Source organism: Peromyscus californicus, unplaced genomic scaffold (genome assembly GCF_007827085.1).
Source record: "Peromyscus californicus insignis strain IS unplaced genomic scaffold, ASM782708v3 Scaffold_6__1_contigs__length_162567912, whole genome shotgun sequence".
In the NCBI taxonomy this organism is placed as follows: Eukaryota; Metazoa; Chordata; class Mammalia; order Rodentia; family Cricetidae; genus Peromyscus; species Peromyscus californicus.
Genome location: NW_026294584.1, coordinates 2,318,347 through 2,345,156, shown reverse-complemented (window position 1 = coordinate 2,345,156; position 26,810 = coordinate 2,318,347). Strand labels below are relative to the sequence as shown.

At 41.6% G+C, this 26,810-nt stretch overlaps 1 protein-coding gene across 5 annotated transcripts in view; it reads right to left on the bottom strand.

The window, feature by feature from the left end:
- The window catches only part of Reln (reelin), a 460,226-nt gene that overhangs the window by 68,382 nt on the left and 365,034 nt on the right, over positions 1–26,810 (bottom strand). For all 5 annotated transcript variants that reach the window (XM_052719248.1, XM_052719250.1, XM_052719251.1 and 2 more), the window contains exons 28-40: positions 25,194–25,426; positions 20,259–20,416; positions 18,501–18,708; positions 17,422–17,498; positions 11,196–11,354; positions 10,812–11,000; positions 10,018–10,291; positions 7,712–7,852; positions 7,431–7,608; positions 4,077–4,161; positions 3,076–3,258; positions 1,423–1,594; positions 1,220–1,322 (exon numbers count right to left, since the gene is read on the bottom strand). In XM_052719248.1, coding sequence (XP_052575208.1) covers positions 1,220–1,322; positions 1,423–1,594; positions 3,076–3,258; positions 4,077–4,161; positions 7,431–7,608; positions 7,712–7,852; positions 10,018–10,291; positions 10,812–11,000; positions 11,196–11,354; positions 17,422–17,498; positions 18,501–18,708; positions 20,259–20,416; positions 25,194–25,426 — 2,160 coding nt within the window. The remainder of the gene's footprint in view (positions 1–1,219; positions 1,323–1,422; positions 1,595–3,075; positions 3,259–4,076; positions 4,162–7,430; positions 7,609–7,711; positions 7,853–10,017; positions 10,292–10,811; positions 11,001–11,195; positions 11,355–17,421; positions 17,499–18,500; positions 18,709–20,258; positions 20,417–25,193; positions 25,427–26,810) is intronic.

Sequence of the window (26,810 nt, the reverse complement as noted above, 5' to 3'; positions counted from 1 at the left end):
TGACACCAGTAAAGATTTTCAAAAATTGTAAATATTCAAGATGGACAGCATTTTGAGATAGTGTATATGGTGAAATGACAATTACAGTTAAGAAAATCAATCTACTCACTTCTGTAGTTACTTTGTGCATGTATTCTTGTACACACATGTGCCTGGTGTGTGGTAAGGGAACCTAAAATCTGCTTTGTAATTTCCAGTATGTAACACAGTATCTTAAACTCTATCCGACATGTTAAATCTGCTTTGTAATTTCCAGTATGTAACACAGTACCTAAAAGTCTAACCCACATGTTGGACATTGGTACTACATTCTTCTTCAAATCTAATGGCAAACTTGTAACCTTTGACCTTTTCTTTTCCTTCCTTCCTTCCTGATAATCCCCTTTCTGCTAAATGCATGTGACTCTTTCTGGGCCAGATCTCATCTTTCCAATGTAGATGAACATGTTCTTATTATCATGCCATTATAGTAACTGATTGTTAACATGCAGTGAGTGGGCATGGAGGGGAGGAACACAGAGAAGGAGGGTGTGACTGTCCTTTTATCTTCTGACGGACAAACAACTGAGGCTTGTTGAACTTTGGACAAAAGTGCTACTTTTTCTTAGCATTTAACCCATAGATATCAGAGTAATGCTACTCACCACCTAGAACACAACAAACCTTTTATTCTGTTGATTTTACTCAAGTGTTTTAATATGCAAATGTTTTAATTATGGATTTACTTTCTTGACAAATACAAGGAATGCATGAAATGTTAACTACACATAAGTATATTTAATACTGTAAAAATAGTGTGACACTGTTTTAAATGAAAAATTCATAGTAGCATGATAACATTCTATGAGTATGCTGGTACATTATAGACTATAGTTAGATTGACTTAAGTCCTGAGAAATTTTAATTTTATATAAGATCTGTGAAAAAAAACAAGACCACAATAGCATTCTTACACATTTTTATAATTTTAAAGTAATTAATTTCAAAGCTTATTCTAGTAGTTGGGAGGGAATCTCTGTTACAAGTAACACTATTTCTGAAACAGACTTTAGTATAATAAATTGGTCTGATATTAAAAGTAAGTTTTGACACACAAGCTTTTATGGCCTTATACAAAACCAGAAAATCACACTGGATGAAATTATCTAAGACTTCCCTCTTCTTGCTGAGGCTTTGTTCAAGATAAAATTTAAAGTATTTTTAATAGAACAGTCAATACCTCAAACTGAATGATGGTGTTCTCATTTACACTTAGGTCACGGGTGGTAATGGAGTGCTCACCAACTTCATTGGAAACAAACACCATGGCTGAATCTTCCTCACTGGTTATCAAAGAAGCAAAAGGAAATAGTTTAGGCAAAAATTCCTCCTGACTTGGATGGCGCAATGGCTTTACTTTTAGCTTGTCAACTCAATACTTACGGAGCTCCCTTTGAAGAATATGGACAGTAAAGACCGATGTTACCACCCGGGTAGAAAAACCAGTTGTCTTCTCTGGGCCCAAAGTCGAACGTATCCAAAAGCATCGCAGGGTTGTTCAAATTATTTCCATCAACAATGAAGTCATCAACAATCCAGATTTCCTCTTTCTTACCTGAGACAGTTTTGGATAAATAAAATTTTTCCGAAGAAGAAAATCAGATTTGCTCATTGAAAGAAACTCAGCGACAACAGCTTCAGCATATGCTTTCCAGATGAAACTCACAGCCACATGGCAGCGCATTCACAGCCATCAAATGTGAGGAAAATAAGCTTGCAACCATATCAGATGACAACGCAGGAACCGCAGTCCTAATCTCAGGGAGGGCCGATGAGCAGTTTGCGCATGCTCACTGTCCTAGTCGGCCGAGTTCCACGGGCCTGAGGCAATAGCCTGGTTCTTAAATGAACCGCTCCACCTCTGTCTCCCTTCACACCTATCATAGCCCTAATTCCAGTAGCTTACTTTCATTTTCTTGGTTTGAAAGTGATGAATACAAAATAAATATTTATTTTAGATATAACATGAGGCCCATCATCTTCTGGATTTTTAAACTGGGTGTATTTCTTTTTCAGTTTTGTTTGATCTTTAAGTAAGATTCATGCTTATAAAATATCAGGTAAAATATATATGTTATATTTTATAACATGTACACTTTATATAATTTCATATGTACTTTATATCATCTCATAAATCCACTTAGAAATCTACCATGATTTTATCTTACAACATGTTGAAATTTTATTTCATTTTTTATTTAGTAGTTATAAAAGAAATATACAGGTTAAATTTTGGAGACAGAAGCATATTTTTCCTACCTGTTCCTGTTACTTCTGCTTAATATGGTATAATTGTACTTATATAGGCAGTTAGATGTATGTTTTGGCAAAATCGGCCCCTTAGATTCAATACCAATAGAACTATAAGAGTTATAAGAACTATAAGAGTAAAGTTAGAAGTTGGAAAAATCTTCTGTAAACGTGAAATGCTGTTAAATGCTGTATTTGTTTGGTGTAACCCTGAAGTCAGGGGCTGTGACGGGGATGTAAGACACTGCCTGCTTGGTTTAAGTTCCTCTTGCTTTTTCTTGGGTTCTACAATAGCCTGTTTCCCTAAGGAAACGCCATTCAGAAGAACGGTACATTCCTAAAGGAATTCAACAAAACAGCTGCTACTGGTGAGCAACTAATGGTAATGATGGATTATTAAAACAACAAAGCAAACAAAACACTCAGATTCTGTGGCTCACGCTGTATCCCAGCAGCTTGGAGGCTGAGGCAAGAGGATCTTGAGTTCAAAACTGTTCTGAGTTATATAATGAGTTTTGGGCCAGTCTGTGAGTAAAGGGGAAGATGTTTCAGTTAAAACCAAATGAAGAGAAACTAAAACAAGAATTTATCAGTCAATTATGACAAGGTGACAAGGATACATAAAGTTGAATTTTCAATGAGAATGGTCAAAAGGGAAGCATGTAAAATGTGAGTGGTATGCACAGCCAGTGTGCCTCTCAGGGAATCCTTTCTCCACGTCTTAGGAACAAGAACATTAACACATGGCCGTCAGTTTTGATCAAAATAGAATGCATGCATTTTTACCATTGCTATATGGTTGCCAGAGTCTGAATCTTGTAGCGTTGGTCTGGGCGCTATACGGCAAGGGAACGTTAATAAAAAGTGTACTGGTTGTCTGAGGGAAGTAGAACTCATCCATCAGGTGCCAGGTGATTCCTCCATTGACAGAGAACTGTAACAGGATGGAGTGAGACCTCTCTGGAGTACCTAGGGAGGAGACAACACAGGCATAGAGCACACTGTGAGGAGGACATAGTCTGCTCCAAGCTGACTCTTGGGGCATCAGTGCATGAGACTGTTTATATTTTTATATAGAGACTTTCTGCTCCAAATACTTAAGTGGCAACTGAAAGTGATTGTAGGCAGAGCTTGTAAATGAATATATTTTAAAAGTACACCAAATGTAGACATCCTTTCTCTTAGATATGTGCATGACATACATGCACACGGGTGCCTGCACTCTCCTTCCTTCCTTCCTTCCTTCCTTCCTTCCTTCCTTCCTTCTTTTCTTTCTCTCTCCTATATCTAGGAGATACCAAATTAAAACTTATTCATTCTGCTGACATCACAATTTTGCAAACGTTGAAACATTTAAGTCAAGGGAATATAAACAAAAATCACTTGAAAATGTTATATCTGTAGTGACTATTTTTAAAGAAAAATATTCAATTAAATATGAAAAGTCAGAGAAACTAAGTAGTGCTTTGGGAGGATTCAAATCTGTAAAATAAACCTCAAATGTTCATAAATTAATAATTTTTAATTTAAAATTCTGATAGCTAGGAAGCAGTGATGGAGGGATTCAAGGACATGCTGGCAAGTTTACTGGCTAGCACAGTAACCACATCTGTATTAAACAGTTTAGGACAGCAGTTATTGCACCCCTACGGTAGGAGGAACTTGTGTAAAGATCATTTGTGAACAGGGAAGTTTAAGGGCCCTTAGCGGGGCTTTTTGTGGGGGAGAGATTGAGCACAGGACAATTTTCTAGAAGGAAAATGACACATACCATGGAAATAGCTTACCTTTTGCTATAAATCTGAGTGAAAACTGGACATACATAGTATTGGTGCAATCTAGGTCTCTTGAAATAAGCATTCTTAGTCCCTCCTGAAAATAAAAGAGAAAAGAACCTTATGTCATTTGCAGAATTACTTGTATTTTATATCCTTACCTTGCATTAATTAAGTGATAGTTACATAGTTAGATGTAATGGTAGTTACATACGATGAGCAGTAACGTTTTTGTCTAGCTTCAAAGGACAAAAGGAAGAGATCTTCTCCTTCTCTTAACTGCCCTTATTCTCAGTGTTTAAGGAACACAATTTCATCACCCTACCTCTAGTTCATGCTTTTTTGTGGCTGTTATTAAAAGTGGTGCAAAAATGATAGCGCTGTCCACTACGGCATTTTAAAAATAGTCTCCTTTGATCGCAGCATGTTGTGGAAGAAGCAAGGAGGAAAAAGATAAAAATGTGCCGAGTGCTCCTGCTGGAGGCCAAGAACTAATAGCTGACTTTTGCAGGGCTCCAAGGAGTCTTGGGAACTCACTACTGCTTTGCCTGCTCTGCCAGCCCCAGGAGGTTCTCATTCAGGCTGACACAACGCCCCAGTTGGCCGAGTTAAATAAGGCAGAGCGAAGGCAGGTCCCCATGCCCAGACTGCAACCACTCATGCAGAGAAACCACACAACGAGGAAAACGATCACATTAGCTTTAGTAATGTTTTCTGCTAATTAACTATTTCTGGTGGCCTGAGATCGACATTTCAGGTTGTTTTGTTCATGTATATAGGGGCTTGTGATGACAGCCGGTACATTTCACTATGCAAAGATCCCAAGGTCCAGACAGGCTTTGAGTTTCTCAGCTGAGCCTGCTGAGTGAAGTGACTTTTCAGTAGCCTGTGGCTGGGACAGTACCAACTGATTTCCTAATTATCAACTAACAAAGGCTAAATGCTGTATTAGCGAGGAAAAGTAACTTTTTTCCCTCTACTTCATGTTTATACAGACTACTGTCACTAATAGCTGAAACAGCAAACATATATTAGTGCCTAAAACATGCTGGGTGTTAATAGACACTTTACTGATTAAGTATTCTTAAGAGAAAGATTATTCTCATGTTGCAAATGAGAGAGAGAGAGAGAGAGAGAGAGAGAGAGAGAGAGAGAGCACAATGTTTAGTCTATTAACTCATCTATTGATTTGGATAGAAAAAAGAAACCATATAATTTTGAATTTAGAATCTAAGAGGTATTTGGGTAGTATAATGAAAAATGCCACCTCATTTATTCCCACCTCTTTACACACCATAATCATAAACTTCCAGGATTGAAAGTAGCTATGAAAGGCCATGTACCAAAGATTTTTGTTTTTCTTTCATGTCTAACAATTCATGGCCTTGTCACAGTGCCTAATCAATGCCTCTGCAAGCACAGTGCTGTGAGTTCTTTTCTAGCTCAGGGTCCCAAGGAAACTGGGATGTGGACAAAGGTGGCATCCTCAGACAGCTCAGAGATTCTGCTAATAATATCCTTTGCTGACACTAAGATACAGGATTATTACTTCCCCCCTTGGTTATGGAATGTAAATACGAAACTGTTCCCAAGGGCAAGCCTAGCCACTGCGCAAGGACCCACGTTACACTGCTTTTTCTAGGAGACTGTGGGCTTGACTTGTAAGTGTAAAGGCTCCTTGCATGCTGGCAATAGTCTAGCTCAGCACTTGATACTGATCTACTTTCCTTCCTTCCTTCCTTCCTTCCTTCCTTCCTTCCTTCCTTCCTTCCTCCCTTCCTCCCTTTCTTTTTTATCTGAGACAGGGTTTCTTTGTGTAGCCCTGGCTGTCTTAGAACTAGCTCTGTAGACCAGGCTGGCCTTGAACTCACGGAGATTCACCTGCCTCTGCCTCCTGAGTGCGGAGATTAAAGGAGTGCACCACTACTAGATGACAGTGACTTTTACGTGGTGGAACTGTCAACCCTCAGTGCTGTAGATTCTGGTTCATACTGGTTTCCTTTCATTCTTTCACCAGGTTCAGATCCATCTGCACCAAATATGAAAAATTCTTTTGTATTCAACAAGCTGTTTTAGTAGTAGAGAGCACTCCTAAATCTATAGCAAGAAAGACGATCATTTCCTCTTTCATGAAAGACTGCCTTTGTAGGTCAAACTGCAACCTGCTGAATGGCACACACTGAACTGTCTACATCTTGCAGAGCTGATGGATAATACATGTAAGGCATAATGCTTGGCTGCTCTTGCATTTGGATGGCTGAAGGGAAAACAGCCTACATGCCTTTCTTACTCGTAAGTCTTAAGGACTAGGTTAATTCTAGTGCTTGAAAATTTATCAGGCAGATCTCTGAAGCATGGAAAGTTGCAGGGCTTCTCTTCTTTGGTTTAGTGAGCTGCTTGGAATGGGGCAGAAGTCAGTTGGAGGTAATGGGTTCTACATCCTTAGATGAGACTAAAGATACCAGGAGTTTCCATCATGGATGTGCTGTCTCAATGTCTCTGGTCCATTAGCACTCTTGGGGACTTATACATCTCTCAAGTCAATAAGTATTTCTCTCTATCCATACAAAACTTGAGAGGAATTTGGATTCAAGCAAGTATGCTAACTGGCATCTATTAGCTATAATTGAAAAGTTCCAGGGTGTCTAATTTTCTCAGTGCTCGGTATGACTCACTAAGATTGTACAAAAACGCATGCAGACTTTTGTCAAGGACTTCATTTGCACACCTAGATTAGTCAATTTCTCCTTGCTGAGAGGGATGAGATGTGGCATGCATTCACACATGCAGAGGTGCCAGCTGAGCTGAGTTTCATTCTGCTGCTTAGCATTTCTCTAACTAGACATCTAGGGTGGAAGACAAAAGAACATTAACAAGGTCTGAGAGTGCCAGTTAACATGACTTAACGGCCCTGTCTTCTTCTAGTCACCTGTAAGGAAGGTTAGACTGCTGGCAGGAAGACGGTCTTAAAAAAAGAACAAAGGGAAAGATTTCATAAAATCATTTAAAATACTATAAGATAAAAATTCAATAATATGAAATGCTACCTCCTAGTAACCAAATCCTAACGATTATGCACACATGTATTCTTATGTATTCTAGCAGAAAGTTAGAAGAATTTGATCTCCAAAGAGAGGAACAACGCTGTGTCCAAAGGACCACAAAAATGAATGTAGTAGACACAGCAAGACCTTACCTCAGAGACAAGATGGAAGTGGGGAGGCAAGGGAGGAAAAAAAAACCCAGAGTGTGCACTAGAAGGTGGCAATTGTGTATGAGATAACAGATGCTGGAGAGACCCAGAATGCATTTGTGTGGGGCAGTGCGGCTCAGGGATGATAGAGGAACACACAGAACTTCACTCACCCCTTTAAAAATCAGAGATGTTCCAGATTTGATGGTCTCACCATTCAGGTTCCCCCTCTCTGCACCATATACTTCAGGCCAAAGGTCAGGATGCAAGTTCCCATTGAAGTCGTCTTTCAGAATGGAGGGGAGGGGAGTGACAGGAACACAATAGGGCCCACCGAAGCCCCGGTCACACCTGCCCAGGAAACGAGAGGAGAGGCAGCAGCCTTTATTATGACTTCAATACGCCAGTTTCATTGTGCCTCCACAAAGAAGGAAACTGCATTTTATTAACTTACACACAGCGTCCAGCATCACAAATCCCTCGTCCTGAGCACATCCAAGGACACCCTGAGGCCAGTACAACATTATCAATAGTCCAGGAATCTGCTCCTGTGGTGTAGTTGGCCTGAATCCATCTGAACCGTGTCCTGGGAGAACTAAAAAACACAACAAAATAAAAACAAACAATCAAGCAAACAAAACACTGTTGGTTTGATAGGCAATTTTGAAAGCATGGAGCATGGACAGCTATTCTATTTCCCTTTTCCCATGAGCACCCTCTTCCACAGTGCAGTTTTCTGTCCCTGAGACACTTATTTTCATACTAAGTACTAAATGTTCTTTCCTCTTGACCCATAAAGAAGAGAGCAGAATGCATGCTACCCAAACATTTCACCAGTTCTCTCATAGGAAAGTCAATGTGTGACATAGGAAAGTTATCTGGAAATCTTGATTTATGTTTCTGAAATTCACAGAGAACTTCAGTCTTTGCTTTCGGGCTCCTACTGTTACTCAGCACTAAGGAAAGATCAAAGGCTCAACAAAGAAACCGGGGACTTACATCGTTTTGGCAGTGAGGACCCCATTCCACTGACCCTAATGGTTTCTCAGAGTATACAGGATCCTATCATACTTATGTTTTCTATGTTGTTTCTTAACATGCTGTTTCTAAAGCCAAGAAATGGATACAGCTCCCTATTTTCTATCATGTTTATAGTCTGATATTTGGAATATATTAAGCGCGATGACTAATCTTCATTGTCAACTTCACTGGATTTAAATCGCCCTGGAACACACCTCTGGGTGAATTTATGAGGGTGCATCCAGGGGGATTTAACTGAAGAAGGAGGCCCCACCCTGAATGAGGAGAGAGCAGAGCGGGAGGTATGAACACAGGCAGGGCCATGGGTGGGGAAGGCCTGAGTAAGGAGAGAGCAGAGTGGAGGCGTGAACACAGGCAGGGCCATGGGTGGGGAAGGCCTGAGTAAGGAGAGAGCAGAGCGGAGGCGTTCATTTCTGCTGGCAATTGACTGTGGCTGCAGCGTGAACAGAGGCCTCACACCCCTGCTGCTGTAACTCCCTGCCAGGATGGACTTTACCTTGGAACTGGGGCTCAGAATAAATGCTGCCTTCCTTAAACTGCTTCTGCAGGTATCTTGGCACAGCCATGAGAAGGTAAGCACCACAGTGGATCATGATAGCACTTTCTCCAGAAGCAGAGGCAGCCCTACCACACAGGAACAGCCACTGCTAAGGAACAGGCTGCATGGAAAAAGACTTGGTATTTGGAATACAGAACACGTTCCACCGAAGGTTGACTCTTGGTAGTGCCATTCCAAGTACCATTGTTTCTTTCTCAATACAGGTTCTCCTCAGTCTGAGGCAGTGACTAGCGTGGTGGCTTTAAGATAGAAATCTGTTACTGCTCTGCTTAACGCTGCTGTGGTTACCTGTCATGTGCACTGTCAAGACCAAGCCACCGATGATGAATGCGGCCTTCCCCCGCCTGCCCTCTTCTTCAGTGCCAGTCTATCTGTTTCTATGGCTTGCCTCACAATTAGGTTTCGGCATCACCAAATCCTTGACTTTCCCCATCCACTCTTGCTTTCTCTGGCCTCCAAATTTGGTTCTGCTTTATAGCAGCAGGTATGATCCCCCATGTTCCTCTCCTCCCGGATAAGCCCTAATCAGTGTTACTCAGCAGAGATATTAGCTCCTCTGGGAGCCTCCCCCACACCTCTAGGCTGATTGTCTAGGATCTTGTGCAGCATCTCTGTTATCATTTTGCATGATAAACAGATGATTAGCTGTGTTATCTTAAATAATGTAGCGGGGGTCCTAGCATCAGTTTATTCATTAGGTACCAGAGTACAAAAAATACAATTAGGTATCCAACAGATGTTGTATCAAAAAGGAGCAAATGAACTATAGGCATGCACTGTTTTAAGCTTTGGAAGTCCATGGAAAACTATTTCAGACCAAATATTAACACACTGCAGTGTCTTATGCTTTCTCCCATCCTTCAATTGCATGTCTTATCTGAATTGCGCCAGGAAAATAGACACCTCTGTGTGTATTTAACACAGAAAATTCTTAATGCAGGATACTGGATGCACAGTGAGTAACAGAGCTGAGAATCCAATGAGGAAATCATTGTGGAAAGAAGTTACCACAACTTCTGGAACTCTCTAGTTATATTTAGACACCTCGTACTATGCTTCTTCCTTAGCTGTTCTGGAAGAGCACTATTTTGGAGTGGAATCACCATTATCTTCAAATTAGGTGACAGAAACTTAACATGTAGTCAAATGACAAGTCTCACTTGGTGGAGAGTGGAAGGTAGACTGTGACCCGCCTCCAGTTCTGGAATCTTTCTGAGGTGTAAATTGAACTTTCTGTGTAGTGCAGACAGCCAATGGTTGGAGGGACACACTCTTCGGTGACAAGATGCCAGTCCTTGCCGTTGTTCAGAGAATACTGGAGCTGTATACTATGGGTGCTGCTGAAGGGCTTGCTGCAGCCCATGCTCATTTCAAACTGTAAGAAGCTTGATGGTGACACATGAAAATCCCAGGTCTCAGCATACCGAGGTTTTCCTACCAAAGACAACAACAACAGCAAAGGTTTGATGGCAGCATAGAGTGATGTTCACTTCTTCTATAATGCTTATGCTTGCTACCAACATTTCCTACAGCAAACCCAGATAATGGTTTGTGGTCAGTGCCTCAGATTTGCATTGGCTTTTCTTCTCACACTTGCTGTTTTATAGAGTTACCACAGAATTGGAAACATGGCAGGCTGTCAATAGACCTTTACTATCTTAAGAGGGACTCACAGAGTCATAAACTCTCAATTTTGCAAACTGCAAAATATAGGAATGTCCTCTGATAGATATTTTTCTGCCTTTAAGTCATCTTCTTCCTTACCATGTTCCGTGAAAGAAAGTTCCAACAGGCACAGGTTCCCAGGCTATTCTAGAGGACATTGCATACCCTGCCCTCCATAGCAAAGGAAGTTAAGCACCTAATTTTATAACAGAAAATTCCTTTTGAGTTTTAGTTAATTTACTCCTGTAGTTAATCAAATATCCTTCTGTTATGTGGTAGCAATATATACCTATGTTTTCAGTGAATATCAGGGCAGTGTCCATAGAGAGACAGTCAATATCAACTTGGCCTCCTTGGATTCGATACCAATTGGCTTGCAAGTCTATAGAGCCATCAAATTTATCTTGGAATCCAGTTTGAGAGCTGTCATTCACTCCTATAAGGACATCATCCAAAGCCCACTGGGCTGAATGTTTCCCTGCAATCAGATAAACAGCAGCAGTTGGAGAAGGTTCATTACACAGTGATATGAGTATCTTTGTGACCATGATTTTAAATCAAATTGTCTGGAAATTGACAGTAAATTAACAAACATATACATTACAAGTTGGACATGGGTGCTGTGTGATTAAAAAAGAAGCCACCGGCGAAGTTGCAGAGGGCAGTGACTCACCATGCTGCGGCTGCCACCACCGGAAAGCTGTGGCAGGTGTCTTCGCTTCTCGTGGCAGGTCAATGGAAATGATCTGTGGCTCCAGAAACGACATGAAATCCAACTCCCGCAGCAAATGCCAGATTATCCCATTGTCATTTGAATACTGAACAACAAGCCCTGCGGTAAAGACATAGATTCAGGGACTAGGACAGCTTCTTAGAGGTAAGGAACAGTATTTTTTTAAACAGCAAAACTGCAGCAACTCCATCTTGTGTCTCAGAGAAGGGATGCTCATCCATCTAACTTCCAAGGCGTGAATTAGAGGATTCACAGGCCCATCAATTTCCTGACAGTTCCTAATGCACTAACTCCCAGTAAATGGAGACAAGAAATATATCAGCTCCTTTAAAGACCACTCAGCTTTGTATGAGTGATGAGTGGGCTGGTTAGGGAAACAGAACAACCCACTCCAGATCATGTACTTAAAATTTAGCATTACAGTGTCTCAGGTCATCATTACATACTCATAAGAAATGTCTTGACTTCCCTGGCGGAAGATGAGTTGCACTCCTTGCTGCTGAAGTGCTGGGCAGTCGGTCGGGAAGCCTGTTAGGCAGAACAGCCCTTCAGCCAGCACTCCATATTCTGACAGACCTTGGTCAGTGAGCCTGAGTGAGGTCAGACTACTCACAAGTACAGCAGCAAGACTCACGCTCCCCACGCCAGTCCTCCGTCCTGTTCTCTGAGCCACGTCTCCTTGTGTTCATCCTATTTGCCCATCCTCCACCTGCCACAGGCTGACAGGATATGGGAGCTACACACTAGAGGGCCACGGGCCTCATGTGCTTCCCTGCTACTTCTCAAGAAACATTGTTATTTAAAAGGGGACACAGGGGCAGGTCATGATCAGCAGGAGGAAACCGCTATGAGTAGGGTTGTGGGACTATATGTATATATACACACACACAAAACATATATGGATATAAATCAGTTCTAGTCATAGGAAATATATCTGTGGGAGAAAGCAAAGGGTATGTATCTAATGGCTTATTCCACAATTATTCATAAACTTGGTACTGAGGCTACAGCACTCAGGAGAGCAAGCCCTCCCTGCACCTTGCCTGGGCACCACAGTAGTGCTGACCCTATTGGCAGGTGTGGGTGAGCCTGCCCTGAAGTTGTGAGAGTGGGAGAGCTGGCCCTGCACCTCTTGTCTGCCATGTGGTGGTGAGGGTGAGGGAAAGATGCCCCTCCCCTTCGCCTCGGGAGAGTGGGCCTTAACCCTCGACCAGGCAACAGCTGACACTGTTGACGGGGACAGGAGTGAGCTGCCCTGAGAATGTGAGTGTGAGAGATCTGGTCTGCCCTTCATCTGCCATATGGTGGAGTGGGCAAGGGAGAGAACCCCTCCACACCTCCCTACGGCCCTTGAGGTCTGTGGCAGGTGGGAGAGCCATCTCTGAGGTCATGCTTTCCACCAGCTGCAGCACTGGGCCTAGTGGCCCCTGCACCTCCCCTGGGCAACACAGTAGAGCTGGCCCTGGTGGTGTAGGTGTGGGTGAGCCAGCCCGGAGGACATAAGCTCCGCCCCTTGCTGCTTACTACATAGGGTGAAGTAGCCAGGACTGGAGAGCTCACTCTGATATTGAGGACGAGGGAGAGCTGGTGGGCTGACCAACCCAGCAACCACCCAGACCCAGATCTAGGGCTAAGAGTTGGCCCATTCCATCATCCACCCCATCTATGATCTGCTGGAGCACATGAAGGGGCCAATCTTGCAGACCCAAAGTTGCAAGATCTCCATAACAACAACAGGATCTCCAAGAGGAGCCCCAGTGAGGGCCCAGTATTTATGATGTAGCAAAAACCAGAGGCCTCCAACCAGACCAATGACTCATTGCAATGAACAATAACAAGTAATGATATATGGACTAAAGGGTAAACTGTGTGGCTCACTGTCACTGGAGCTTCCACAATGAGATTTTTCTTTTCTCTTTTCTTTTAAATTTTATTTATTTTTATTTTGGAGGTGGGTTGCAAGGGCAGAGGGCAGATGGGAAGGGACTGGGAGATGAGTGGTATTGAGATGCATGATGTGAAATCCACAAAGAATCAATAAAAAGTTAATAGGGAAAAATTGGTACTGAATATTCATAATAATAGTTGGAGACACCAGTCTACTTCTTAAGTATTTACAGAAATTATACTCAGTAAAGTTCTGTTATATTTTTAAATTATATATTAACTCTTGAAAAAATTATGAATCATTTATGGTATATATGACTTAAAATATACCTATCGACTAACTAGAACTCCTCAATCCATTGTAATATTAGATAATAAAGAGTTGATTAGCATAAAGTTTTGAGAAATATTATGATAAAAGAGAAAGCTGTTCAGTGCAAATTGACAGTACATAAAATTTCGGGCGCTGCATCTGACATGTGGTGATGCCAGGAGGGGTAACGACAAAGATGTTAGAAGCTGGAGGTCTGCAGAGAATTCAGTCTCATCTGTTTACAACGAGAGTAAAAGATACTCAGAGAACAGAGCCTCTCCGTGCTCAGTGTGTTGCACACAGAGGCAGGGATGAAGAGTTAGAGGTGCCATTGACTGAGGGGACACCTGCATGTCAGGAGAGCTGACAGCCATACAACTTCATGAAGAAAATGGATTCTAGGGTTTCTAGCCTTCATCTGAGTCAAACTGGGGGCTGTTTGACCAAAGCAATACTCAGTAACTCTCAATATTTATTCAAAATATGTCTTATTACTTTTTTAGGGTGATGTTGGATGTCTGAGAGTATAGACACTTCAAAACTTTCATTTTTTGTGGCTATTAATTTGAATTAATGTAATTTATACTCAATTAGATAAGTAATGGAAAAGAGACTGAAGAGGAAGGGAAAAGGAGAGAAGAGGTGGGAGGTAGTTGACTAGTGGCGGACATGTTAGAAGGTGAAGTGTTAGAGATGAAACACCATGAGAATAAAAATCTTCCTGATCCATTCTAGTTTCTTCAAACTATAGTCCAAGACCAGTAACCTGCATCATCTGAAAATGGTCTGTGATAGCTTTAAAAGTCTGCTCACAAATTCCTCGATGCTTCTCTCTTTAAAAAGTAGGACTTAACTCTCTTCTCTCTGAGTTCAGAAGGATTTAATAACTTGCTTCTAATATAAATTGGTAGGAGTCAAGGTGGTTTTTTAAATTAGGCCTTTAAAGGGATTATAATTGAGCCTGGAGTGATGCTCAGTAGTACAGTGTTGCTAAACAATGTGTGAGCCCTTCTTAGCACTCCAAAAAAGAAAAATGGAAGAGAAAGAAAAATGGAAGGCTTTGGGGGTTCCTCCTTGCTCTCTTAGATCTGTTGCCCTGCCGTCTGTGGACAGGTCTGGATGGAGAGAAGCTGTTCTGGCCAAAACCTTTGGCCTGTTCGTGAAACAGATCATCCAGCCCCCAGCAGAGTCTTCTAACCTCTGTCCCCTGTCTGTCCTGAGAGATCCCGACCCAGAGCCCTTCCACTCAACAGTGTCTGCTCCTGCCTTCCTGCTTTGCAGGAACCATAGGATAACACATTTGCTGCTTTCAGCCACTTGTTCTTCATGGTAACTTCCTATGCAGCATACCAATCCATTACTGCTCAATCAGAACTTGCATGTTAGCAATGCAGATTCTGAAAGATCTGACGTGTTCATCAAAACATAGTGGCAAGGCTCAGGAGCTGTGACCTCCATTTGGTGCCTGTTTGCTGCCTTTCCTCTCATTAGCTTTTTCAGGAGTCATGTCTACCTATGTGCAGCAATGAGGTCTGCAGAGATGAAGCCTTAATTCCAAAGTATGGTGAGGTAGGGCCTCCCAGACAAGTAGAGAGTGGAGAAATGTCAGGAGGAAAGCGGCAGCATCCAGTTTATGCCAGTTGTTAAGCCTCATTACTTTGTCATCTAACACTTTGTACGTTTGAATAAGCCAAGTCATTTTAGTCATCTACTGAATGTTTAAAGCATGTAAGATATTTCTCTGTTTAAACCACAACTCCATCTGCATCCTGCCTAGTCTTATTGAAGACAGCCTAATTTAGAGTTTAATTCCAAATATGTAAATTGGTGCTTCAGCTTGAGTAGGTAAGAAATTCTCACTTTCATCACTGGGAGAGATTTGTTCAAGGATTTAGTCAGATTTACATGTTAACAACCAGTCTTCAATAAAAGGATGAGAAATGCCTATGGGATGTGAATTATATGTATAACACGATGGTTCAAGACTAGCTGAGAACAAATTGCTTGTCCAGGGGAACTAGCCCCACAGTGCGAATTACATCTGTAACAAGTATAGAGTGAGCCTCGTGTCAATGTAAGTGTATGCTTCCCACAAAGTCTTTTTAAACCTTATATACAAATAGGGGTACAAATATGGATTTTTCAAAAGACTCAGGCATGGAAGCTTCTGTTGCATTAAATTTATCAACTGTCATCTGCTTGGTGAGCTGGTAGCCGGCCTGTTCTAGTAAAATCAGCAACAAAAGCATTTGATTTGCTTTTGTCTTCCTCTTGCAACCTAAACTTCTTTATTTTTTCTTTACTGTTTATGACCTGACTTCTTTTACTAGAGCTGCCTGTTAGGTGGCCATTCCTGCTATCCTGGCTGTTCCCCATCCTACACATGGCGGCCTTGTGTCTCCTGTCAGCTTCAGGACACTTTCTTTTTTTTTTCTCTGCCACATGGCTGGCAACACCCAGCTCCCACCGAGCAGACCTTTGGTATTTTGAGTGCTGAATCCATGAAGGAAATGTAGCACAGTGGAGAAAACATTTTGTTCTTATTTTTAAGGGATTATATGTTACTGCAGCATAACCTAGCTCATTATGACTGATGTATCTGTGATGACATTGTAGTGATAGTACATCTGCAGGACCCACAACAATATCTGACTCCATATACATCTTTAGAAGAGATTAAGGAATGCGACATAGCCTATGGAAGTTTCTAGACTTCTTCCTCAGCAAAAGGATGATTTGAATAATTACTAGCGAAAGTATTAAGACAGTCACAGGAAACCATTTAAACCTTCAGACAGGGATGGTTTGGAGATGATTAGTGCTGACCAGAGCTCTCTCCAGTCTGTCTGTTGACTAGCAGGTCCAGGGCATCATATAAGCCACAGTCTGACATAGCAACAAACTTAGATGCTAAAGCTGTAAAACCCGAGATTAAAGATTTTTAATTTTTAAGATTAAAGTTGGAGGAAGATCCACCAGAGAAGCCTGTGGCTTTTGTGCTAAGAACTCGATACATGCTGGGTTCCAGAAAGAATCCCATATATCCACATGGCTGCTGGAGCCATTTACATGTCAAAGGCATTGTGTTTCTTTCAACACCTTGTAACTTGGGGCAGAAACAGTGGGAGCCTAGTGAGAATGGAGCATGGGTCAAGAGAAGGGAGGGTCACATGTTGCCAAGGGCATACATCCTGGAGCTGGCCGTTCCGATCCTTGTTTGTCTACTTGCTATCCATATGATTGTGTACAAGTTCCTGGGCCACTCTGCCTCACTCTCCACGCCTGTTAGACAGTTCTAAGACAGTATCTATGGCAAATAGGTACTCAGAAAAGTCAACATTTAATGCTACCAAGAACTAATATACAAGGATTCTGTCCCCTCCAGAATGTCCACGGACAGAAGTAGATATTGATATACAATATGTAAACAAGTTTAGCCCTTACACTGAATGCAAAATTCTCTCCTATTGTTTTTCGCTCTCTATGGAGAGTTATAAGGAAGTAGAATTCACTAAAACAAATGTCATTTGATTCTGCTAGACCCAAGGCAGCCATGGTTTCAGGCTTAAGGAACTCCAGGAAAAGGTGCGGGGGTTCCTGGTCCACACAGCAACTCTTTCCACGAAGCAGAACAGAGGGCAGGAATGATTTTGTAAATTCCACACCAGACTTTGGGAGGAAAAAAGGCTAATTAGCCAAAGTTGCTATAATTTCTATAGAAACATATAACTTGGAGCTGTGGGTATGGTTTAGCACTTAAGAATTCACTGGCTGCTCTTCCAGAGGACATCATTTCAATTCCCAGACCCACCTGGCAGTTCACAACTGTCTGTAACTTCAATTCCAGGGGATCTGGCCTTCAAAGTACCAGGCATACACATGTTACACAGATATACATGCATAGACACCTCTACACATAAAAAACTAAAACTAATTTACAGAAATTTAAGAAATATTTCAGCTTACCCTCATTTCTAGCCCGTGGTTTGATACACGTAATACCTGATGTTTTACTTCCAATTTGTATATAAAACTGAACAAGTCTGGGAGAAAAAACAAACAAACATACAAACTTTAGTTTGCTTACAATCAAAAGGAAAAAAAAAAACCCTCTATCATTCTCAAGTACCACTTCTAAAGTCAGAGGGACAGATGATGGGCAGGAAGATATAGATAATGGTAAGTTAATTCGGCAACACTTAACAAGCTAAGCGATATGAACAATGACTTTATGTAAAGAAAATAAAACAATTGAACCCTATTTCATTGTGACAGCTGATGTAATTTCATGATAATTTTTTTAAAAATCTAGATAAAGTAATCTTGGAAACTCAAGATGAGGGAACGAGTATTTCCCACCAAGACGTTAACAATTTAGAAGGGCAGACAGTCACTTGGCCAACAGTGACTTGGAGTGAGCTGGCTAAGAACCAATGAATCCTGCTGGGCATGCAGACTTTGAGGACAGGATGCTGAAAGAATATGGAACAGACTAACAGCAGAAAAAATATGAAAGGCAACACCAGAGTTTTAGTAAAAACCATGCCTAAAACTTATTTTTTTCTCATTTTCTTCCTTCTAGGTTCTACATGACTTAATTGATGTAAAAAGCACAGTTTCATTTTAGGTGTGCTAGTATTTCATTTGACCTTAGAGACAAACAGTTCTTGGTTTCACCGGTAGGTGGCAGGGTAGGCATTTAAATTTTGGGGGGGCAGTTTCAGTAAGTGACCACAAATGGACCACCTAAGTACATGGAGGAATCATTTTTGGACATCAAATTCAAAGTAGAAATGATTTACTTCATCAGTTTACATTAAGAACACGTAAGAGTTTACAGATTAACATAGAATTTTGTAAACTAAGGTGAATATATACTTGACATAGAGGCTTGACGCTGTGTGCTGATTAACGAACTCTGGTGTGATTTTTTTGCACTACCCATATATTTTATTATACAGCTTAAGTTAAGCTTCATTTTTTTACATATTATAATCCATAGGTAGAAGTATTATACAGAAGAAATGTTCCAATCAGCAACTTGCCTGATATTCCTGGTGTCCAGTGGGACAGTCCTGGCTTCCCGTTTCCCAAGGCCATTGAAGTAGAGGGACCTGCCATCGTTGAGTGTCCCACAGCCAGTCCCAACCTGACCTCCTGTTATCTTGTACCACAGCGGGCTTAGCTTCCCTTCAAACCGATCGAACATCTCACTGTGGTTAGGGATGTCTGATATACAGGTTCCCTGTGCAGCTTCAGGAAAAGAAACATGGAGAAGTTGTGTTGGGATCACTAAGGATTAAAAGACACACTTGATACATGGGCAAGGAAGAGTCCACACTGTGCAACTGTCCGCCCAAAGACAGCCGTTACTACTAAAAATGAAAATTGCTGCTAGGCATGTGCTGTGTGCCCGGAATCCCAGCAGCTGGGAGACAGACGCAGTAGAATCAGAAGTTCAAGGCTATCCTTGGCCACCTAGTGAGTTCAAAGTCAGTCTGGGCTACATGAGACCTCCTTACAAAGATAACAAAAATCAATGAAATTTGCCATTTTTAACATTTTAAAAATACTTTTTAATTAAAAAAATCATATGTTTGTGTGTTTCCTTGCATGTATATGTGTCTGTACAAGCAAGTGAGGGGCTTGTGGAGGCTGGAGGCATTAGATTTCCCAGAGTTACAGACAGAGGTGGTGGTGAGCCACCCGATGTAGGTGTTGGGAACTAAACTCAGGTCCCTGCAAGAAGGAGTCATCTTTCCAGTCCTTGCAATTCACTTATTTTTAAAGGAGGCCAATACTGGGAATATTGGATCTCCATGGGTGCTCCTACCTGGGGGCTTATGTGAGCAGAGATACTATCCATGATAAAGAATTAAAAAATGCTGTCCTCAAAACTATATGTGACACAGAAGGCTTGCAAGAGCAAGCCAGTCTGTTTCTGGTTTCTGGCCAGATGAAGGACTGAGTATCAACCAGCTGGGAAGGGGCCTTTCATGTTGCTGCCAGGAAAACTTTAGAAGCAGATTTTGTAGCTTAAGATATTTCTCCAATTTTATGCTTTAATCTCAGCTCTCTCAAAACTTTTGCTATGGCAACACCCAAAGGTGGATGTTATAAAAAAACAACAAAACAAAAACTCTAAACTTCTCTTATAAAGCTATCATTTGACAGTCTTGGGCTTAGTATTTTATATCGTAGTTAAATATAGAGAAGTATATTTCGTGTGTGTGTGTGTGTGTGTGTGTGTGTGTGTGTGTGTGTGTGTGTGAGAGAGAGAGAGAGAGAGAGAGAGAGAGAGAGAGAGAGAGAGAGAGAGAGAGAGAGAGCAGAGGACCCTGAAGGTATCTCGTTAAGAACGTGGTTTGGGTTTTAGAGAGCAACCGTGTGAGCACAGGGCCCATCTCTAGCAATGCCCAGCTATGGGATCCAAGAAGAATTGTTAAAAAAATCCACTCTCTTGCCTCAGTTTCCTCAAATGTAGACATGGTCAGCAGTACTATGGAACAACTTTTCTTACCATCAAATGAGATAAAGTAAAAGCTATAAAGTTTGGCATGATGTAGGGTCCTAAGCAATGTTCGTTATGATTGCTGTTATTAACAAACAGGTCCTCTCTGGGGAGTGGAACTTAGCAGGTCTTCTTGCTTGGTGGCTTGAAACTACAGAGCACTTGGCAGCTCAGTGCCTGGATGGCCCAGTTCTAGGATTCTTAGACATAGAAAATGGTAAACCTTGAATATGTTTTCTTTGTAAGAATGTACTTTCACAAGCAAATTGTCAGAGTCACATATTGGCCTTACCTGTGTATCCCAGGTCACAGAAACACACACCCGAGATGCAGTCTCCGTGGCCACTGCAGGAGCTGGGGCAAGGTTCAGATATGTACACTCCATCCAAGCTGAAGGGAGGCACGTTCTTCTGAGAGCTGCTCTCTTGGATCCATCGGAATCTGGTCTTGCTGTTGGGAGAAACACAGCCACATCTCAGCAGACAAAGAAATGCAGAAAGGCCCAGAATGATTCAGGAGAGTCCACTCCCTGAGTGGCATGCCCGTGTGATGCACACCGACCTTTCATATCTCTCAAATCTTTCTCAAACTGCCTGATTTCTTCTTCAGCATCAATAGTTTAATGCCCAGAAGGGATTAGACACAACAGTCTTACATTTTTTCTACAGAGGACCTTTGTGCCAGATCGATAGGTTTTTGTTCACATATTTTCTCACCCCATGCTCTTTCAGGAATAACCAGAGGTTATCCTTTCTAGTCAGTCTCCACCCTTTCATCGTGTTAATTTTATGGATAGTATTTGAGGAGCTATTTGAAAAAATGTAATTTATTTATAATTTGACAATTTCATGCTTGTATATAATGTATTTTGATTATGCTTACTGGCCATGATGCTCTCTCTGGACCCCTTCTTTCCAACAAATTATTTGGCAGGTTCTTGGGGTCATCAAATAGGTTGTTTTTTGTTGGGACATGTGAAGGGACTCTGGCTATTTGGTATTGACAAGGGAAGGCAAGAGCTTGTACAGACAGTTCTACTGGAACCCGTCACTCCCCCTTTCCTCCTCACTTCATCTTTAAATCTCTAAGATGCTTATTCTGTGATTTCCTAGTGACCAGATGGGATGCCTCTTAGCATTGCTAACTGTGAATGCACAAAGAAAAATTGCCCTTCCTGCCTTGATTGGGAGTGTCAAACTGACCAAGGCTCCACTGCTGTGCACTTGTTTACATTTCTCTACGTTGCACCCAGACCTGATGCCTGCTCCTGCTCTCAGTGATGCAACACTCGGTTTGAACACAAGAAAGTTGGTACCTTCAAAGCTGCAACAGAGACAATTACAGAAAACCACAAATAATCAAAATGCAGCGATATGGAGCCCACTCCCAAGCGATCACCTCTAAAACCCAACTCCTGCACCCAAGGCTCAGGGATCATGGCTGAAAGAGTTTAAGAGCCGGAGGAACAGGGAGCTTGCTGTGAGACTGTGTCTCTTAGGAATGTGAGAATCTACATCCATAAAGTTCACCAACATGTCTACCTAAACAGAAGCTGAACAAGGCCAACAGACATACTAACTCGCACAGGGAAAAGCTCAACTCTACACAAAGCACTGCAGGATACTAAGGAGTGCCGAGTGGGAAAAATAGTCTTCTCCAAGGAAGAGCATACCAATTGCTTATCCAAAACATACACAGAAGTAACATTATACTGACTAAGCAGGTTGTAACTATGTATTTAGGAATACACACACACCCACACACCCACACAGCTACACTCAGACCAGCAATGAATGAGGAAAGAGGCCATGCATTTGAAAAAGAGTAAGGAGGGGAATATGGGAAGATTTGGAGGAAGGAAAGGGAAGAGAAAAATAATGTAATTATATTACAATTTCAAAAATAAAAGAAATAATTAAAAATGTTTATTATAACAATGATGGTGATAATGATAATGATGAGAAAGAACTTGTCAGACCACCCAAAGGAAGAAGGAAATAAGACAAAGCTTAGCCAAAAATAATGTGTAGATGTCACATTAATATGTAGGAGATACAGCCTTTGCAATAAGTTGTTTGCAGGTTTCTTGTGTCCCAGTGGGGCTGCCTCTGAGAATTGGGAGTGGCATATATACCAATATACATTTACCACTGACAGTGTCTGTCTTCATAGGCAAGAACTGGGTGGGCTCATAGGAGTGCAAATTGCTCCTTTGAAAAATCCTCTTAGAGTTATTCTGAAAGAGCAGCGTTCTAGGAACTATTATAAGCATGCTGCTTCCTGGCAAAATAGCCCCATGTTTGAACACTTGCACTCTTGGCTTTTGAATACTGTGCTTTGGAGTTTCATGAGCTTAACATACCACAAAAATTAAACCAATAGCTCATTTACTTGGGATAAGTACACGCATTTTTTTACTACTCTTTGCAAAAGGCTCTTCACCACAAATGCCATCCCTCAGTAACCTGGGTAGAATCTAAATTAATCAGCAAGGTGGATTCTAATGGTGAAGATTTTTCTTTTTCCAAAAACTAAAATCCAAGAAAATACTCAAATACTGAGAACCTCAAAATGCTGGCCTACTTAATGATGTGAAGGCCTGTGGTGATATTGTGTTCCCCAAAATATTGTGCACCCTAATAAACTTATCTGGGGTCAGAGACAGAACAGCCACTAGATATAGAGGCTAGAAAATGGTGGCACACACACCTTTAATCCTAGCATTCCAGAGGCAATGGATCTCTGTGAGTTCCAAGCCACACTGGAAACAGCTAGGTATTTAATCCCAGGAAGTGATGGCAGGAAGCAGAAAGGTATTTAAGGCGTGAGGACGAGGAACTAGAGCCTGGTTAAGCTTTCAGACTTTCAAGAAGCAGTTTAGCTGAGATCCATTTGGATAAGGACTCAGAGGCTTCCAGTCTGAGGAAACGGGATCAGCTGAGGAACTGGCAAGATGAGGTGGCTGTGGCTTGTTCTGTTTCTCTGATCTTCCAGCGTTCACCCCAATACCTGGTTCCAGGTTTGTTTTTATTAAACTAAGATTCCTGCTATAAAGGCTAGGCTTTCCTAATATCTCATATGTGGTTTTACCAACTGGGCTATTCTACTCACTAGTGAAGAAACTGTAATTTACAGATTTAGCCACATTTTTCAGAAATCAACATTGGATTTGTGTTCTTTGACTCTTGATGAAACTTTCTGTTTTCATAGTGATGTTTTTCATTACCCTGATACTCCAGTTATTGCAGCAAAGTGGTCCACTTGATGCTTATGTATTTGGAAGAGCTGTTTGGGGGCCATGGTTTCAGAAATCATTAAGGGAGTGGTTGAGGTGAGGAACAAATCAACAAACAAAATCAGAGCTGCTCCGATAGAGACAGCTTCATGGGAGGCAAGACAACATGGCTATCCCAGCTGGTAAACATTACCTAGGCTGATCCTTCAGAGATGGAGGCATACAGGGCAGAAACCAGAAGCCGAGAGCAATGGGCAGGAGAATTGCTCTCAGGGAGAACTGCCTTAGAGAAGGAAACTCTTGTCCTAGACACTGCTCTTGGCTAAAGGAGAGTGAATTAACAGCTTTGTGGTGATGTTCAGTCTTCCTATGGGCCAGGTAACTGACTGCCATGCACTTCCCAGTTCTTCTTGTTCTCCACTCTGTTTTTCTCTGCTGAACTACAAAATAACACTGACATTTAAGACAAGTTACGTGTAACTTGACATGGATCTGATGATTGAAACAGTTTAGTGGCTGGTTTTTGAAAGATTATGCTTCAAGGTTTGACTCACACAGAATTTTATGTCTTTGATCAAACAAGCATCCCAGACATTCGCCCATCAACAGCTATAGTGCCTGTTCTTGGGGTTACACACTTAACTAATGATGGAGGCAGACAATACAATTAGCTTGAGTAGCTAGATCGTGCTCAGTAAATCTGTGATCAATTAGGTGAAAAATGTTACAGAAAGAACAGTGCTCAGCAGCTTTGTGAATATGCTACTTTCATCACCGCCATAGCAGAGTGCAGGACAGGTTACCCTTGGCAACCAACAACTCCAAACCCCGTGAATTAGTCCAACACAAGTTTGTTTCTTACTTAATGTGTCCAGCATAGGTTAGCAAAGAATCTACTCTTACACTCCGGCCTGAGGCTGGTGCATGCTTTAGCTCACCTCATGGAACATGGGGAATGCACCTGGTTCTAGAAAGCCAAGTGCTTCATCCGTTCACATTTTATTAGGTCATTTTTCAAATTAGGCCATCTGTCAAATTTTGAAGAATGTGGGCATAAGCCTATCTTATTCCAGGAAATAAGACTCTTGAAGTATTGCTGAATGACACCAGTGCGTATCCCAGCTCTCTATGGTACACTATCAAGAAGCAATGTAAACAATGTCTTGTACACTATCAAGAAGCAGTGTAAACAGTGTCTTTCACCATTTCAGTTCTGAAGTCAAAGGCCTTGACTGAGGCATACTTCATGTTACACTCCAGAATTTAATTAAGAAGTGTCTACTTGAAGAATATTTATCTTTTCTAAAATGATAGAGTGAAAAATAGTGATCTCTCTCTTTTACCTACTATATCTGATAGAAAATGCTATGAAATTTATTCTAGAATATTGGACCTTGAAAAACATGTCTTTACAAAAAATCAGAATGTATCTGCTTTTCTTCTTCTTCTTTTATTTATTTATTTTTACTTGCCAATGGGGATGAAACAATACTGTTTCTCAGCTGCCAGGAGGCTGGGAGCTAAATTAGTTCCCCCTTTATTGAAACAGATTCACTTCAAAGTTTTAGTCCATTTATCTTATCCTCCATCACTGCATTTTTAGTTTTCTATGTTACTATTTGTTTTAGTAATCTATTTAGAGTGACCATTTACACTGCAAAATACTTCAACTTTTCTATGTAAGGAGCATTAAATAAATAAAAATCTATTAATGGCAAAAGTTTGATGTAAGGCCATGTGGTTCTTTTAACCCTTAACATCTTTTGTTCACTGCTATATACCAGTGCCCAGAATCGCATTTGGCATAGGTAGGTGATAAACAAATATTTATTGAATGAATTAATAGGTGGGTGAGTAAATAGGCTTCACCATCTACTTATGCTATTTTGGCAATTCTATTTCAGTTCTTGACTTTTTGCCTCAGGTCACTACTTGGGTGGGAACAGCCAGACTGTATGACACAACGGCACACAACGAGAGAGGTTGCTTTACCTGGATGCAAGGGACCTTGGAATAGCAATGGTGATTCTTGTCCATTCTTCAAAGTCCCCAGTATAATAGACGGTGGGCTCACTCAATTCTCGGGAGTTCCCTTCACATCCTTTGCCTACTGAAGCTGGAAAACATCCTTCCTTCACCAGAAACCAGGACATGCCAGCATCGTGTGAGTATTGAAGGAGAACTGGGGCAGTGCTGCTGAACTGGCTGGCACACCCTATGTTCAACTGTTAGAGAGAAGGGCAGGGTGAGACAGGTTTTCATTCGAAGACACTGCTCATCACCTCAGGAGCGACGGCAGCCCGGGCCCCTGCTACCGAGTCGGCATGACATTTAAGTGATAAGAAGGATACAGTTAAGACTCAACCTAAACCCTCTGTAAATTCTGGAAGGTTTCATTTCAGCAGAGAGCTAGACAAGCTCTCGCCCTATGTGTTTCTAGACTCAGGAAGTGTTCTCATTCTCATTTCCAGAAGGAACAAATAGGTAGGAAGCCTGAGAAGCAGCTGTCCTTCAGAACATGGCTGCCCAGAGCGAGGGCTACCTCTGCTTGCTGTGAAACAAGAGTCATGCTCATTCATTCATTCATTCACTTATTATTTATTTGTTTGTTTTGTCCAAGATCAGTTAAAAAAAAATCCAGGGGCTAGAGAGATAGATGACTCAGAGGTTAAGAGTACCGACTGCTCTTCCAGAGGTCCTGAGTTCAATTCCCAACACCCACATGGTGGCTCACAACCATCTGTAATGAGATCTAGCACCCTCTTCGGTGTGCATAATAAATAAATACATCTTAAAAAAAATCCAGTGTCAAGAAAGAGCAGAGTTTCTGTCATAGCATCAATTAAGTAACACAATGCTGAGATGTTCTGCCCAAGTCAGATGACTATAAACATAAAGTGACGTTGTTTAAAAACTGTAAAACATGCAATAGCCACTGCCTTAGCACAGCTATTCTTTTGTTTTCTGCCATTTATTTAGAGGTATGTATTCTGGTTATATAGCTGAAATGATCACGTATTAAGAAGTTCCCTCTGGAAAAGCTGGTGGGCTGACCAGCCCAGCTACCACCCAGGCCCAGAACCAGGGCTATGAGTTGGCCCATCCTAACATCCACCTCATCTATGAACTGCTGGAGCATTTGAAGGGGACAAACCTCCAGATCCAAAACAGCAAGGTCCCCACAACACAGGACGTCCAAGAGGAGCCCCAGTGAGAGCTCATTATCAACAGTGCAGCAGAAACCAGAGGCCTCGAACCAGACCAGAACACTTGCAACTGAAGACGAAGGGACGAAAGGGTGAACTGCGTGACTCACGGGCCACACCACAGCTTCCACACTGAGCTTCTTGGCCTTTTTTTTGTTTGTTTAAATTTTGGTTTTTCTTTTAAATTTTGCTTTGTTTTGTGGGAGCTTGCAAGGGCAGAGGGCAAATGTGCATGGGTGGTGGGGGGATGGGAAATTGGGTGGAATTGGGATGCATAATGTGGAATCCACAAAGAATCAGTAAAAATTAAAAGAAAAAAAGAAGTTCTCTCCCACTCCCTATTTCAGACTGTTTTAGTATTACATGATATACTGCAAAGGGTGCACAGTTCTCCCCATGCAGA